The following is a 17914-nucleotide window of genomic DNA, read 5'->3' on the forward strand; positions in this document are numbered from 1 at the left end:
CTGAAGTCCAGACAGACAGTATCCACTGCTCTCCCCTCATCCATTGGTGTGGTCATTTCACTGAAGAACTTCATCAAGATGGTAAAGTATGACTTTCCCTTAGTGGATCCATGTTCATTTCACTTGGTGTTTTTCTTGCCCTTCATTTGCCTGGAAGTGGTTTCAAGGATTAGCTGCTCCACCAATTTCCAAGGGATCAAGGTGAGGTCAACTTATTTCTCCTATTTTATGGAAAAATAAGCCAACTTTTGCAAAGATTGGTTAAAAACAGCATCATGGATAGAAACATCATGTGAGAGAGGGCTTTTCTGGCCTGACCTTGCTGGCATAGTTCATGCTTTGATATCTGAAAATACTTAAGAGATAAAGGGTGCCTCAGGAACCGGGGAGAGAATTATTTTGACTCCAAACTTCTGTGTTTTGACTCCATCCATGCATTCACAAATAACATCTGGCACGCCTCTGCTCAGGCAATGTTGGCTTTGTGAATACAGAGACAGAGAATAAGATATTACAGTCCCAATGACTGCCACCTCCGAACAATTCTCTTCTGGCATGGCTTGCAGCAGTCTCAACGGCTGGTCTGTGCACTAAGGCCTCAGCTCTGCAGGGGAAATGCCTCAGTACACATCTACAGAGTAAATGAAGTAAGAACAACGAAGAAAAGAAGATAATTAGGGAAAGCTATCCAATAACAATGCAAATTAGTCCCCCTGCACAAAGACATTCGCAGACCCATGCATGTTGTGTACTTATTCCTTCTATTGAATATGACATACTGAAATCTTCCCTTTGCCAAAAATGCTCTTCCACTCTCTCTGACCTCACGCAGACAAAGGGGCAGATTAGAGGAGAGATAAATACAATTTATGAAATACTTGGGGATGCTGCAAAAAAAGCCTGTGCATAAAGCCTTAATGAAACATACAGTATTTCAAATTGTTTTATTTTGCTGGAGCCTCTGAACCATTGATTGCCAGTAATGTTCAATAGCTCACCGTTTCTCTATTAGTTGTTCCCTTTCTTACAAGGAGCTGAATCTCCCCTTCATGCTATACTTGCTGCTTCTCCCGTTTCCTCTTTGCAGCACCAACTGCAAAGGTGAAAAGATACCCTAAATGTACCTTTGCTATAGGTTACAACAGCCAATGAGGCACTGTATGGAGATCATCAGGGCCTGGGTCAGTTGGCAAGAAGCAGGTTTTATGGAGCCCTTGCTGTGGGTAGCACAGCCCTTCAGCAGCTACTGACTTCTCACTGATGTCAAACAAGCAGGTGAAAAGTGCTTTCCTCCATCTACATACAAGAACCATCTGTGGCTTTGGTCTCATCTTCTAGAATTGCCATTTGCTTCTGGAAGGGCTCAAGGGTCTCAGTGGGGGACATCCCATTCCTTATTCACAACTGGGGTTGGATGCAGCTTTTGGCGGTGGATATCAGTAGTCAGGAGCAACAGAATGGGTATGAAGAGCTCCCCAAAATGGGAGGCATATTCCACCAGAGAGAAGGTCAGGCATGTTTTTTTCCCATGTGCAGCGCAAGGTGTGATGACTGCACAACCATTTCAGCCTTCAGGAGATATGAAGCAATTTGGCGTAGCTGCATCCTCTCTTGCTGCAAGCTAAATGATGTCAAAGCTAACCCCTGAGCCAGAGGTTTGGATCACACTTGGGCACTTGATGCTGCCAAGGTGCTGTGTGATGATTTGCCAGTCTACAATCACATATCAGAGCCTCTTAACATGGGTAAATCTGGGGCAACTCCATAAAAGTCAATTTCACCGGTGCAACACATCAGCACTGAGCTCCCTGCACACTTATCAGCCCTGCAAGGCCTGTTAGTCATGTGTTGTTCAAAACCAGACAGGAAAAAATACAAGCCTGGTTGGCATTCATTGAAGTAAATGCTTCAAGCTGAGATTTATGGGAAATGGGCTGCGCAATGGGAAACAGATCTTTCCTTCAGAGCTCACGTGCCACTAAATGGTTTTACTATGTTCTACGTGTCCTTGCCAGTCATCTTTTGTCATGGTCAGCACATTTATCTTTTGTTAACATGCTTTGGGAAGTCATGTTTAGCTGAGGAATTCTTTTTATTTAGAAAGCGTCTTCCTAGGGACTGAGTCAACATAGAAGGCTCATGTAGCATGTCAGGAAAAAAAGCATTTATGAGAACTGCTGTGTGCTCACCGCACTTTGTGACTTCCAGTAAATGCCCCAGCAAAGCTGATGTCCCAGCACATGGTGACTGGGTGCAGGAAGGACTTGGAGGTGTTCAAGGCCGGGCTGGATGGGGCTCTGAGCAACCTGATCTTGTACTCAGTCTAGTGGTTGTCAACACTGACTATGGCAGGAGATTGGAACTAGGTGATTTTTGAGGTCCCTTCCAACCCATGCCATTCTATGATTCTATGATGCTATGATTTTGCCTACTTTGATGCATAGGTGTTTGCTGGTCCTAGTATATGTCAGGCCCTGCCCAGGGAGCTCCCCCACAGTGTCCCCAGGTCTGGGAGCCAGCCCATAGCACAGACCACTATCGTGAGACTGAACAGCATCACAAGCTAATAGTCACTGTGGCCTGTGAGCAGGAGGTTTGATAGATCCAGACAACTTTCCCACCAGACTGTAGCAGTTCTGAAGTTAGTGAGATGGAGAGCTTAAACCCCGGCATATCTGTGACAATGGATGTTCCCCTAATGAACATAAATATGTCACTCACTTTGCAATTCCCCTGAGGTTGTGGACCACAGATATGCACAAGAAAGCAGTGGAGGGGGAGGCAGCTCTGTATGGATGAGCACATTAGTCACTGCTGTTCACAGGGTTATTTTTAATCTCCTGTTTTCTGCAGGGGAACTCTTTCACACAGTATTTCTAAAAGGAAAAATGGGCTTGACATTGCCCTCCTTTCCCACTGTGTGAGAACAGAGTATCTGCCAGAAGGAGAGACGCCCACCCTGTTGCAAAGGGAGCTTAAGGCCAAGCAAGTAGGAATTCAAGAAGCCAGAAATGCAGTCCTCTGCCTCACCTCTGCACTGCTGGCTGCTGCATAGCTGAGCATGGCTACCTGGGCCTCAGCTGATCCACCACCAAGCGCCCCATCCCAAAGCTTTTGCATTTGAACCTAGAGATACTCCAACCAAAGCCATATTTGAACCTAGAGGCATTCCAACCAAATCCATAGAACTCCAGAAGCCACCTTTCCCTTTAGCAGATTTAATAAATTTGCTGAATGAGCTCTGGATGTCTTCTGGCTTCGTTCGCTCAGGTAGCGACATGTGTGCTCAAATGTGCAAGGCTGATGCTACCCATGAGGAGGTCTTTTCACACAGGAGTGTCAATGGCATCCCCTGTTTTTTTCAGTCTTGACATTCTACTGTTGGTGTTGTTGAGGTTATGCAAGAGTAAATCCAAGACTGGATCTGAAAAAAAGCTTTTGACAAAGGGTCAGACTGGCTGTGGCCAAGAAGGAGCTCTTTGCCATAAACAAAGGAGTACCAAGAGCCCAGGTGAAACCTGCAGCTGAAAGGTATAAAAGTCTACACAGGGAAGGAAGCAGTTTTGTTGTAGACACGAGGAACAACACTCAATTTCATAGACAAAGACAACTGAAGTGTAAATTCTTTCCAAGTATCAGTGCTACCAGCAGCAGCCCTGTGCTCTAAATCTGAGATGTGAAGGACAGGGGAGTGGACAGGGCGGCTCCCCATTCACAGCATTATTTCCAATAAACTTACAGCCCCATGTTATGTCAGAGCAATGATGCCTTTACCCTCCTGGTGTGCTAACAGACCAAGTGTGCTGTCCCTGTCTCTGTGAGGAGGATTCTACCTTTACCCAAAGGTGGTCAGCACAGCAGGGAGTGAAGGCTGGCCAAAAATAGAACATCACAGAATCACAGAATCATTACTGTTGGATAAGACCATTAAGATCATCTGGTTCAACTCTTGAGTCATCACTAGTATGTTCACTAAACCATGTCCTTAAGCAGCACAACTTCAGGTTTCTTGAAAACCTTCATGGACAGTGACTCCACCACCTCCCTGAGCAGCCTGTTCCATGTAGCTTTGGGATGAGCAGTTCCTACCAGATGGCGAGGGTAGAGGTAAATAGTCTCCAGGGCCTGGCCTGGAGCACAGCCCTGCACAAAGCCATGGATTAGAATCAGCAAGCAGCAAGCAGAGGGCTCTCTTAGCTTCTGGAGAGACCCCATCACTGTCAGCATGACATTTCTCTTTTAAGCCCTGGTAGAGGTGTTACTCAGATTAGGGAGAAAATTGGCAGAATGCAGGAAACGTTTCTGAAAGGTTTCAATATCAACAGAAGTTTCAGCGTATTGAGGCAATTTCCTGACTCTTTTAATCTAACCCCTCAACCCAGCAGTTTTATCCTGATGGACAGGGAAACACTTCAGAAATGATTAGATTCTCTATCACTAGCTGTTTCTATGGGAAAGCGGAGGTTGGCTACAGGAGCAAATGAACAACAGTAATACCCAGTTGGTTCCCAGCCACTGGGTGTTTTGTGACTTATTGCTGGAAATCCTGGTGTGCCTAAAGGAGAGCATGGCTTCCTTTTGGCTTCTGTCATTGCTTCCTTTGGGTTGTCACTAGGTGTGCGCTCTGCTCTTTCTTATGAGAGGAATCAGGCGACTGATTATTACAGACCTTATCGAAAGAAGAAATATATATTTATAATAATATTAAAAGGAAAAAGGGTCCTGCTTTGTACTCACAAGGTTTTGCAAGAGACACCCTGAGCTTCTTAGACCATAGGCAGAACAGCCTTTAAAAGGATGGAGGAATTTACATACTGAAAAGAGAGAAAAAGCCCACTGATCAGATACAAAACAAACAGATATTAGGCCCATGCTGCCCTTAAGCAGGAAAATCTGCTGCACAATCCCAAAGGCTCAGCCCTACACAGACGGATTTTCTTTCTTGGGAAATGGAGCCCGTGCAGCTTTTTTGGGCATTTGGGAACGTTAAGATTTCTCCCTGTTTATCAGTCTGCTTTGCTTCACACACAGTCTGCATGGTGCTTTACAGCCCCACTTTCATAAAGATGTAGAAAAGGATGAGACGAGAAAGTGTTGGCAATGCATAAAGCTCCTTCACTTCTCCATAGCATTGTCTGTTCCCAAACCCCAGGGCACTGCCAGACTTTCCTACTTAAATGTTGGAATCCAGTGGGGAGCTGTGTCTCCTTGGTTATTTCTCTGAACACAGACATTCAACTGCAGATCAACAATTTGGCAGGTTGGCTTTGGAGCCCCTGCTCCAAAGAATGCAAGAGATAGATAGATAGATAGATAGATAGATAGATAGATAGATAGATAGATAGATAGATAGATAGATAGATAGATAGATAGATAGATAGACGGATAGATATAACATTCAGAATCCTAGTTGATTAGGATGCCCCAAAAGACTTGAGTGACTCTTAGACTTTCCAAATGCCATTTGAATGATGCAACTTCAGAGTTCAACCTTTGAAAACCCATCATCTGCCTAATCCTGGTACACCTGATGTCTGCAGGCTGCTCAGATGCTGCCATTTAGGTCAGCAATTTTCCATCCATGGTTCACAGCCCTGAGACCTTGGACAGGGCCTGTGAATGCTGTTGTATTTCCTGTTTGCTGGGATAGAGGGAAGGAAAGAGGGCATGAATGATGAGTAGTGCCTGGGTGTGAGGAGACTTGAGGTGAATTCTGCTTCAGGGGACAGTTAGTGCAAAATATACAACCTCTCCTTCCTCTGAGAAGGGACTGAAATCAGATACATACTCTCCTGTCTGTATCATGGAGACATATTCATTTGCACGCACTCCATAGCCCACTGAATATTTACTTTTCTGTGCATACAAAGACATGAAATCATTAGGAGATGTTTATGTTTACAGGGAATATCAAACTCCTGAACACTTTTCAGCATAGTGAATTAGGTTAAAATGAGGCAGAGGGGAGAAATAAACTGTGGTCTCCTGTGGCAGGAGATGTCTTACTAGCCAAGCAGTAAATGACTGTGCTTCTTCCAGCCCTGTTGTGCGGATGGGAAGGGGAGGAGAGGGAAGGGAAGGATGAAGAGAAGGATGAGGAACTCATGGCTGCTGCAGAGGCTGAATGGCTGCATGGCTGCTTCAGCCTGCTGAAGTCTTTGGATGAATGAATTACCCTGGAGCACACTCCTAAAGGGCCTGCACCCAATGCAGTCCAAGGTAACCCCTGAATATACATCTCACCAATACCACTCCAAACACATCACACAGCCTCCTTTGTTTTCAGCACCTACCTCCCAGATTTCCCCTTCCTTGACACAGAATGCAGATTTGCAGGAGCACCATATTTCCAAGCAAATCTCTCACCCCTCATGGTAGCAGGATATAGCTGCTGTGGGGCTGGAAGGTTGACTTGTGGAGCCCATATGGGCCCTAGAGGGATCTGGCAAGTGACACATGCTCTTCAACAGCAAATTCAGATCAGATGAATGATTTCCAAATCTCCATTCTTGTTAAGAAGGCAAAATCACGATGCTGATGCCAGGAGTGCGTTGCATGGATTTGAATTGGTTGCTTAAGGCAGTGTTTCAGGACATATTGGGCTGGGTTTCTTTGCAGACTTGTGAAAACGGAATAACAGGCCAAGGGCTCCCTCTGCATCTTATGCTGGGCATAACTCCTGTCCTAGCTGGAACAGCCTGGCTGGGGGCATATGCCTGTCACAGGGTTTGGTGTCTCAGTCCTGCAGTGCTGATATGGAATTGCCTCCAGCTCCCCTGGAGACGAGAGTTGAAGCATCCAAAGGAGACTGGAGCACCCTGCTGAAGGTCTGGAGTAGACCATGAAATTGCTTCGCTGCACAATTTTAACAGCCCAAAATTAAACTTGATGGAAAGTGAATCATTCCTCTTGTGTGAACTTCCGCTTTTCAACATAAATGCTCAATGCTTTATTTTATGGCTTTGGTTTTTAGTCTCGGTTTGTCTGCTCGAGATTTTGCCCTTTTGCATCCATTTGAAACAGAGGTATTTTCTACAGCCCTCAGGTTTCCCTAAGGACAAGCCCAACACCTCAGCATTTCCACCTACAGCTTTCCCAGCACCTACACGTATGAACTGCTTTTCTAAGAGTTCTTGTGAAAACGCACTTTTGACGTGAACTGAGCACACAGCAGATTGGGACAGAGTTCTGGTAATACAAGTCCCACTTAGGGCAGGTTCCCAGCACTTCATTTTCCCTGCCTTGGCTACAAACCTCCCCATGTACACCCTGCCAGCACAGTGTTGGCTGGTTTTACTGCTAACAAATGACCTGAATCACATTTGTAGGCCCAAAATAATGCTCATGGCATGGCTCCAGCCCATGAGCCCAGCCTGGAATCCCTCCCGGCAGCTGCAGGCCGCGGCCTGCCCCGCTTACAAGAGGGGCCCAGCATGGCCATGGGGAGAAGGCCTCCTTGGGAAGGATCCATTTCACCTAAGTATAGATGCCCACAGCCTGCAGCTGAGCTCATTGGCCAGGGTTCCCTCCTGGAAGCCAACCGGCACTTCCAGAGGGTATTTTGTCTCGCCCCATGTTAGGTGAGGGTCAGAGGAAGCAGCCCAGAAGCACCATTTTTTATTGACTAAAAAGGTAATAACAGCTTCTTGCTCTGATACAGCCCCACCTCTTCTGTTCAGGTTCTTAAACATTGGCACCTCTGCTTGGTCCAACCTCCTTCTTGCATGCCCTGCTCCAAGCAGATCCGCTGCTGGCACTACAGCCCCTTTGGAGCTGGAATCAAGCAGCTCACAGGGAAAGCCTTGCTCAGCCCATTCCTGCATGGGGCTTAAAGAGAGATGTGGGGTGAGCATGGGCTGGCTGCCTGTGGGCACAGTCACGAGGGCACACTCAGAGGAGAACTGCCAGAGCTGCCATAGTGTTTTAGTTCTGGCAGCACTATATAGAATCACAGAATCATTAAGGCTGGATAGCCCACTGAGATCACCTAGCTCAGCCATCAGCTCAGCCATCAGCCCCTGCCTGTGACAACTCTCGATATGTCACACACTCACTGTCACATTTACCCTCTTCTTGAACACCTCCAGGGATGGCGACTCCCTCACCTCCCTGGGCAGCCTGTGCCAATGCATCAACCCTTCTTCTGAAAAGACAATGCCATGCCTCCGTGATCCAAAAGCTTCAGCACTGAGTCACTGATGTTGCTTTCACTTGCCAGGAAGAGCGTATAAGTGCTCACTGCCAGCATTTCAACCATGTTTCTAAGAATTGGGAGCGTTGTCAGTACATTCTGAATATTCGACTTCATGTCTGCTGTTGCTGACGCTATTTCCATTTTAGGCCTGGTTACATCCATGCCTGTACTGAAGGAGTAGCAATGTTTTCCTGTTAAGATAGCAGTCCTGCTTTTGGGAGAACATGAAAAGCCTCCAAAATGGGGCTTTGGTACTTACTACCTGTTTCCCTTTGTAGCAAATTGCAGTGGCTGGTACTAGCATTTAATCATTCCTAGTTGTTGGGCCTTTGAAGGCACCTCGGGTTTCTACTGGGACAAGTCAACAGCAATTTTGAAAGAAACCTTCTTTTTTAAGCTTAGCCTCCTGGCATTCTGATCCAGATCCAGCAAATGCTTTATTCCCACTGACCGTGGCTGTGCCAGAGATTCGAGACTGGATGTGGAAGAGGAAGGTGACTTTTAAAGGAATTTGGAGTTTGGGCTTGTTTTGCTGACATAATAAAGAAAACAGTTAAGCTTTTCCTCATTTATTTGTAAAGGTTATTCATTTCCTTCTTCTATTTTATTGGAAAAAATAGGAGGAAACTCAGATTCTCACACCCTTAGTGTTGGGAAAACCCATGAGCAAACCCAGCAAATGTTTTTGTCGCAAATGCTGTTAGACATTTTAAAATGAAACAGCAGTTCAGCTGGGAAAGAAATTAAAAGTTGCAATGCTATGAAATCCTGTCTTATTGCTTGTTTCCCATACTTAATCACAGAATCATAGGTTGGAAATGACCTCTAAGATCATCCAGTCCAACCATCCACCTACCGCCAATAGTGTCCACTAAACCACATCTCCACAGTCGGAACATCTTCCTAACATTCTAACAATACAGAGGAAAGATAAGCTTTTTCTAATGTGTGTCTGTTAATATTTCAAGTTATCCTTACACATATCACAAGAAATAAAAAAAGAAAAAAAAATCATAAAGAATAGTAAAAACAAATATGAAAATCCCTTAATCCACAAGACTGTTTTTGCTTGTATTTTTAGTTTAGCCTTGAGGTTCATGGCCAAGATAGTCAACCAGACAAATTTTTGGCTGGCTCTGCTGCAGAGTCCCAGGTTAACTGTGGGAAGATTAATAACCCTCCCTAGTTTTTCCATCTTGTCATATGTATTGCATACATATCTGTTATCAGACAGAAACACAGAGCTTAAAAATGACTCCAAACTCTTTGATCCCAGTGCCTGGTGAGGTGTCTAAAACAAATGGATATTGTTTCATGAAATGAAGGTTATTAAAATCGCCCTGGAAGAGCCCAGGGAGACAGCAGGTCTTTGCCAGTGGCACACGCTGAACACCCAGCCAGCTAAATGCAGCTCAGGTGAGATAAAGAGAAAAGGAAACAGTTAAAAGGAAAAATAAAAAAGAAAGAGCAACATAAAAGGATTTTAAAATCATGCTAAATGCAGATGATACAGGTTTCATCTCATTAATTACTGCGTGGGGCACTACAGTACCTTAAAGGTGATGGCATTCAATCTGGTAATGACTGCCCTGAAAGGAAATGGGCCCACTCGCAACTGCTCTGCAGAACCAAGTGTGCAAATGTGTGACTTGCAAATGTGGGAAAACTGGAGCTGGTTAATCTGGCAAGTGCAAGACTGTGCAGATGAGCCTCGTTGCTCATCTATGTCAGCCAAAAATGTTGCTCTGGGCATAGCCATGCAAATAGCTCATTGACCAATCCAACCCAGTCTCAGCCTGGAAATAGGAGGAAGCAGCATTAAGCCTGGCTTGGGACAGTGTCCTGTCTCATTGCTTAAGGAAATTTGTGTATTGTAAGATGGAGAGCAGAGACAGCACCACAAGCTGTTCTAATAAGGTTATCTGAAGGGATTCTGTGAAATCTACACCAGCACAGAATTTGCCCCTTCCTCTCTGCTACAGCAGTACAGCTTCTTTCTGCAAAGGTGGATGGTGAAGCCAGATGGATCTGAGGCTCAATTTACCACCAAAAATGCACTGACCACATCAGCATGCAACGGGAGAAGTCTGAAAAGCCAAATAGCAATTGGTGATCACCCACTGCCCTCATGTACACATTTGGGGAAGTTATTTCTACTTCTAGTTGGGTCCTTGGTATCAAAAAGCCCATATTGTTCTATTGCATCTCTGGTGGGACCAGCACGTGAGAAATGGAGATCAGAAGATTAGCAGTAGAAGTGCTCCCCATGCTACACTAAGCTGCTGCTGAAGACAGGCCCATATTTCTTATTCATTCCTCATGATAAAGTTGAATTTTTCACATCATTCCGTGTAGAAATATGTTTTCTTTTTAGGTAAGGCATTACAACTATAATTAGCCAGCAGTCCTGGACACAAGAAATTCCTCAGAGAGACCGCACACAAGATTAAATATGCAAGCTATTAAAGGGCATGGCACAGGAAGGCATAGGCAGGAAAGTAAATCATTGTAGCTTGCAGATTTGATTGCACAAGGGGAGAAAGCGCTGGGTAGCTGTGACTCTCAGCATTCAAGGTAAAGAAATGATTATTTCTGTTCACAGGAAGAGCTTGTTAACATACCCAGACACTGTTACACTGAACAATTTCTATATGCTTCTCTGAGGTGAAATCAGTGGCCTTAAATTATCATCACAAACCAAACAGTCGGAGATGTTTAGGATCATTAGCACAAATCCCCTGGACAAACTTTAAAAGCACAGAGAAATCAGCAGAGAAACAAGTTTTCAGTAACTACCCCAGGAATTTAGTGATTTTATTTTGTTTGCTTTTATGTGCATTTGAAAAACCACGGGGCTCATCTCACCAAAGGACCACTAAGCAGATCAATACAGCGCTGGTCCTTCAGGGGAAAGGAAAGGCTCTGAGCATTGCGTATAGGCCAGGCATGGATGTATGGCCTTCTTCCATGCCATCCTATTTCTCACATCCTCAGTGGTGCTCTCCATGCCAGCCAGGCTTGAACAGTGGTGTCATAAAGCTCCTTTAGGAGGGAGATGGACTAGACAAGCTCCAGAAGTCCCTTCCAACCTCTATGATTTCGTGCTATGATCAGTGGCCTATTTAGGGCTTATTCCACCAAACTTTGCTGAGTGTTTTGATGATGTTTGTTACCTTGAGATATCTTTTACATTTGCCTTCCTAGGCAAACTATGGTATCTACTAATCTTACTTTTTAAAGCGGCATCTGAAGGAGCACCAAGTAACGGTTGAAGTCTTCCACTGATCCCAGTGAGACTTCTGCTGCTCGCTGCAGATATAACATATGTCAAAAGTGGTTATTAAAAAAAACACAATACGGCAAATCAGAATTTCTACTGACTTCGGGAATCCCTCCTCAGTAAAGAGTAAATAAGAACGACCTTGTTGTTATACGGCCAGTGGGCAGATCTTATTTAGGGTGCTGGGAAGCACCACACATGGCAGATGTTCTGTTCCTTACGTCACCTCACCGAGTGACTCACTCAGTACAAGTTTTGCATTAGATCAGTATGGTATTCTTCACGACAGCCAAAAGCAGATGACTGCATGGAAGGATGAAAATATTTGTTTGTTGAATATTCTCCTTCCAGCAACTTGTAGCTCAAGGACTTCCCAGACTCTACGAGGCATCTTTAACAACCCCGATAGATTCCTCTTTCATGAGTCTAGCTGTATCTCCTTGACTCCATGTACATTTTTAGCATCTTCAGCATCCTGGAGGCATTCAAGGCCAGGCTGGATGTGGCTCTGGGCAGCCAGGTCTGGTTGTTGGCGGCCCTGCATATGGCAGTGGGGGGGGTTGAAACTAGATGAGCATTGTGGTCCTTTTCAACACAGCCCGTTCTATGATTGTATGATTCCTCATATGAATCACATTTAGTCTCCAAATATCTATGACAAATCAATCCTTTAAGCAGCTTCATTGATGTCTGAACTCCCATAGCAATACTTATTAATTTATCATCATTAACTTTCATTGCTATTATTTTTATTGTCAGAGGTGTATTCTACAGATGGCTGTTTGGAAATACAGGCACATGATTTTCTTTCACTTTAATTTCTCATTGGGTTCAATTAGTTTCATAACAATCGAATGCAGAAACGTTACAAGGAAGATCAGAAATATGGTAAGGGCTGAAAAACTGGATGGTAGGTTTAAGGATGAACCAAACTGGTGCAATACAGAAAGTAACTGACAACATTCAGTCCAGATGTTACTGTTGAGATGTAAAATAAGAATACAGACAACAAGTCACAGTAAAATCCCTCCCTATTCATGACTTGGGGGTTTAAACTGTCACAATTAAGAGCACATAGTGATTGATGAGAAATGTGGTTGACACATACATGTATGCACACATGCACATACCCAGAGAGTCAGGAATCCCTGATGAGATTACTGACACTCACATATCTAAGTGAAAAAATGCTTTTTCTGTACTGTGTATTAAATCTAACAACTACAGGGATTGGTCATTTACAGTCTCTTTTCATTAGCTAATGCTTAAGTGCCCCATGAGTGCGCCAGGGTTTCCTGACCTTAAATTACACCCGAATTAGTGAAATCAGCATTTTAACTGTGACCCAAACAGTGACGTATATAGAGTTCCATGTTATTAGTGCTGTACCATACAACAAGCAGAAGGTTATGCAAAACAAGCAGCGGCTTCTAAAGCAACAGAGATATCTATTATGAGTTCTAATTACCAAAGAAGATATCTTTTGTAAGGGTTTATATTTAACTCTACTGCTTCCCACATCTTCTGATGAGCGAGCTGTTATTAATGTCAAAAGGTGATGCCTGTCAGCTAAGAACTACATCAGAGCCCCTAATTGAATTTCTAGAGTTGTCAAGAAGAGGCTAATAAAATAGCTGCTACTGGGAGTGATGTATGTGAAAGAAAAGCTCTGGTCTGGCAGGATGCAAAGTATGTTGCATGGTTTCCCAATGTCATTTCAAATAATATGTTCAATTTTTCTGAGCTGGATTTGCCTGACATTCTCCTCCTGTATAATAATGATTCATTATATATAATTTATTCAAAGACTATAACTCACCTCTAAGTGCCTATAAATATTGCTGGAGCTAGACATTTGCATTGTAAAACAAATGTGTTACACTGGGATTTATGAAGGATCCTTTTATATCAGTTCCTTGATAGAAAAGAGAGATTTTTCTGAAGTAAAACAGACCTCAAAATCATCTATAAAATCTACCATGGGAAACAATTAACAGCTCTTCCTTCCCTGTGTTGGTAATTTGACAACTTAGGGAAGGGTTGAGGACCAAATATTCCTTGCTCGGTTTATTGCTATACTGCTGCTTCATCAGTATTACTGGGAATGTTCCCATGGTTATAATAGTCGTGCATAATATCTGCCCTCCCACTGCTTTGCAAAAGCATGAGCCATTTCTGAGTGCTTAGAGGTGGTGGCAGGCAGACAGATGCCACTGTCACGAGGAAAGGTGAAAGCAAAATATGATCCCGTCTGGAACAAAGGCTGTAGACTGTGGCACCACACCAAGTATTAAGGAAAGGGAGTGGGATGCTGGTGAATTGGTATGTGAGTATGTAGCAATTCCAAATCCAATGCGAGATGACAACACTCAGTCAGGACACACTGAGGCATGGGAAGCTGGTATTGTAGTGATGTCCTGACCTGGCTTGCTGCCTCCCTCATTGGGTGGGTGTTCAGTTTAGAAAACAGACCGAGAAGTGTACTTTGTTCTCCTTCTCACTGATGAGAATTAGAAATGACATAATTAAGTTGCAGTAAGGAACAGTTATATTGTACAGGAGCAAAAGGTTTCTAATAGGGTGGCCAAGAACCCCCAGGGGGGCTATGACATCTCCAGCACTCTGCCCAGCCATACTTTTACAGGCAGGTTAGAAAAATGCCCATGAGAGAGAACACACAGGCATAATTACAGCCACTGCAAGAAAAATTCACTGGCCGTGCTCAAGGATCTCTTCAACCTGCCTGTGTTCAGTCACCTTTTACAGTTCTGGCACCTGCCAAACTCTGGAGCAGCAACCTCACACCAGTAACACCCTGTCCACAACACTGAATTGCTACCAATGGGACACAGGCCAGATGTTCTGCCTTTAGGCAGGACAAATGGGTCTTCACCTGCCAGCTCTGTGTTCTACTGTTTTGCTAACTTACTAGAAGAAATCTTAACAATTTTCCTGTGCTGAACCTTCACTAAGAGTGAAGACCTGCACTCAGTCTACTGATGGTTAAATTCATGACCCTCCATGTGGTAGTTTAAGCAGTGTTCAGGTCAAGTGCCAGGCTGCAGGCCAAAAGTACAGAAATACAATCAGTTTCCTGCATAATGCTGTATGAAGTGGAGATGAAGATTCCTCAGCCCTCAGTTAAATAAGCAGTGGTTGGCTCATTACACCAGGTTTTGCAACAGGAAAACTGTGCTGACTTCAGTCCTCCTCTGCTGCCCTCTCCAATGTCTCTGGCAAGTCATTTGTTCTTTCCTTTGTGCCTCCGTTCTCCATTTGCAGAATGGAATGAACAAGCTTCCTAATTGCACCAGGAGGCTGTGAGAACAGACAGGATCAGGTACTTCCTTTGCCCATACATAGTCTTACAAATAGGTGCTCTGAAAAGAAATACGAGCATAGCCACATTCCTGGTTTCATACTTATTTACACAGGGTTTTAGCTCAGCTTGCACTTTCATTCCATGGAATCCATCCTTTAGCTCCAATCTGCTGCTTTTACACAACCTAGAGAACAACAACAGTAACTTCTGCAGGTTAGCAGGTATTTTTTATTGTACTTAACACATTTCACATAGGCAATGGTTATGTTCTACTTGTTCCTTCAAACTAAAATACCATTATAACATTTTGCATTGGCTTAAAAAAAAAGAAATAATGAGATAATTTCATTTATTATATATATATATATATATGTATAGAAAGCTTTCTATTCATTTAGTTCTATATTATAAAGGCAAATTTGGGGATAGTGATATGGCTTAAATATATAAACATTTTCCCTCTGACGAGTTTGCCTTCACATTCAGATACGACACGTGGAATGAGTTCAGGAATCTCCACCTGACAACATATATCAACCCACAATGGGTGTAAATTCACCCATTCAACCGGAGTGCTCGAGATGAGGAAAAGTAGCAGCATGGAACTCCTAACATACTTTTCTTCCTTTTCCTGCACATTAAGTTTTCTCAGGTACATTTTCTTCCTATGTTTTTATTTTATTTTGGATAATCCCAAGTTTGTCCTCCCTTTGCAAAGATTGCCACAGTAGGAACATATCGCAGTTTATGAAATATTTAATGATGTATGCAATATTTAGTAATTCTAATGGAGTGGAATTAATCACCACGGATCCTGCATGAATTCATGGCAGAAGAGAGAGAGTGATTCCAGACAGCAAGTCAGAATTCATCTATTAGGACACCTGCATTAAATCACCTCCTGCAGAAATCTGTTTCCTTTTGCTAAGTACAGCAGAAATCTAGGAAGGTATGTCTGGAAAATAAACAACAGCCCTTGTGTATCTCGTGTAGGTTCAGAAGAGTCCTATAGCATCCAAATCTCCTACATGCTGCAACTTATGCTACGTCTGGAGCTGCAACATTAGCCACCTTCAGCCATTTGCCATCTCCCCTAGTGGCCAGAGATGCAACAGTGTCTGCCGTTTATCATCCTACAAGTTCTCCTCCAAGCTGGTGTTTATGCAACAAAGGCAGCAGAACAGTCAGGTTTAGCTGGGATTTCAGTATTTCTCTGAACTAGAGAGGAACTGCTAACCATACTTAATGGTTACTGGTTATAAATTACTGAAATGCCAGGCAAGGAGGAAAAGCCTGCTATAAAAATGCACAGGAAAAAAGCAGCATTGCCTTTCCAGTGAACTGAAATGCCTAAAATGACAGGAAAAGCATCCTGTCCTCCCTTACCATTTGTTAAATATTGCTCATACTCGCCATTTGTGCAATACAATTGCATAGTCTGGAGTAAACTGGACAAAATTTTATTATGCTGATACTAAAATAGCAGTGGGCATCATCTGTAGTGCTGTGCCCTTGTCCATATTCTCTGAAGCCCTGAAAGTCTAAGGCAATGTTATACCATAATTGCATTGTTTAGAAAACATCATGTTGAGTCTTTGATAGCCAAACTTGCTGCTCTCTGTATCATGGTACACAAAAGAGCACGGTGACAATAAAGAGATCTGGCCAATTCCAGATACTGTCAATTGTGTTCACAAGGAATTTGGGCCAAGAAGGTATTGATTACACATTAGGAATAGATCTATTTAGAAAAGACTTGTATCTTGGTCACTGATGGATTTGTTTTCCTGGATATACTGGAGAATGTCCACTTCATTCATTGTCTGAATTTTGTCTTCTTTTGGCTTTGCCAGTGGAGAGGAATTCTTGTTCCTGGGGAGAGCTGCTGTCTTCTGAGGCACTGGTGGTTTTGGTGGTACCTTCGGTTTCGCTTTGGAGGTTAATTTCAAGAGTTTTTCTAAATCATCTTCAACTCTGGAATGAAAAGAAAACACCAGAAACTCCTCAGTGACACAGTCTGGGACTTTATCATAGTAATTTATCATAGAATAATGAATCATGACTGTGAAGAGGAAAGAAGAGGAAGCACCCTTACAACAGACAGTGGTGTGACTGGATGTGGCTCTGGGCAGCCTGGCCTGCAGGTTGGCGACCCTGCACATAGCAGGGGGTTGAAACTAGATGATCAGTGTGGTCCTTTTCAACCCAGGCCATTCTATGATTCTAAGTAAAAATTAACATAGCTGGAGAAGTCTTAACAGGCCATGGCAACTTTTGCTCTGAATCCAAACAGCGTTTCGGCTTGGTATGCTGAGCACAGTGGTCAAACAAAATGCCATCTGGAGTAAACACAGTTGCTAATTTCCAAAAGGCTTCACTGATCAATGACTGTTAAGTAGTCAAAACCCAAATGGTAATCCATGCAGATAATCAGCTCTATAATGACTGGCTACAGAAGTGAAACCCCTGATAAAATGAATACCTCATATATGCTTACAAAATACAGCATTTACAAAAGGCTCTACCCTTATTGCACCATATAAAAACTAAAGAAAGCTTAACTATAAGAAGCGCAAGCAAAGACTTACACGAGGGACCAGGTTTGTAATGTGACAGCATCTCCATGCCAGACTCCAGCTCTAGTGGGATATGCTTACTCTATGACTGCAGTGTCTTAAGCAGTGAAATGATCTAGCTGCTTAACTGTTTACAAGCACTGATGCAAGAACTGTTTTTACCAAACTTCAACATCAACTGAAACACCCCATTAAAAAGCTGTAATAGTGCCTGCAGTATAAAGCCTTCTGCTAAGCCTGAGATAGAGTAGCCAAACAGGACATGAACTATAAGATGAAATTAAGGTGCAGGAGTTATTCCAACAGGACTGTAATTTTCTTCTGAGCTGAAGTTCCCTTTGAGTAGTTTTACTTTGTTCATTCTTACAAGGCCTGTGAGGATACAGAAGTCTTGTCAAGTGAACCTTAAATGGGAAAGGAGACTGCTGTCCCTGTGCAGCTCACCCTCTCTCCTAGAGCACTACATCAGGAGGTGGCACAGTCTTCCCAGCAGGAAGGATGAGCTGGATGTTTGCCTGTTTGTAACAGCTTCCTTGAAATCA

The 17914-nt window shown here is 43.5% G+C and overlaps 1 protein-coding gene across 2 annotated transcripts in view; it reads right to left on the reverse strand.

The window, feature by feature from the left end:
- Positions 1-15004: 15004 nt before the first annotated feature.
- Positions 15005-17914, reverse strand: part of HS1BP3 (HCLS1 binding protein 3) — a 37497-nt gene continuing 34587 nt past the window's right edge. Inside the window, exon 7 of one of the 2 annotated variants that reach the window (XM_015859581.2) lies at positions 15005-16770. In XM_015859581.2, the coding sequence (XP_015715067.2) occupies positions 16542-16770 (229 nt within the window). In that variant the 3' untranslated portion in view covers positions 15005-16541. The remainder of the gene's footprint in view (positions 16771-17914) is intronic. The other variant, XM_085542269.1, reaches the window with a different exon arrangement.

The sequence above is a fragment of the Coturnix japonica genome, chromosome 3 (assembly GCF_054131305.1).
Source record: "Coturnix japonica strain WE chromosome 3, WE-NBRP24, whole genome shotgun sequence".
Lineage (NCBI taxonomy): Eukaryota > Metazoa > Chordata > Aves > Galliformes > Phasianidae > Coturnix > Coturnix japonica.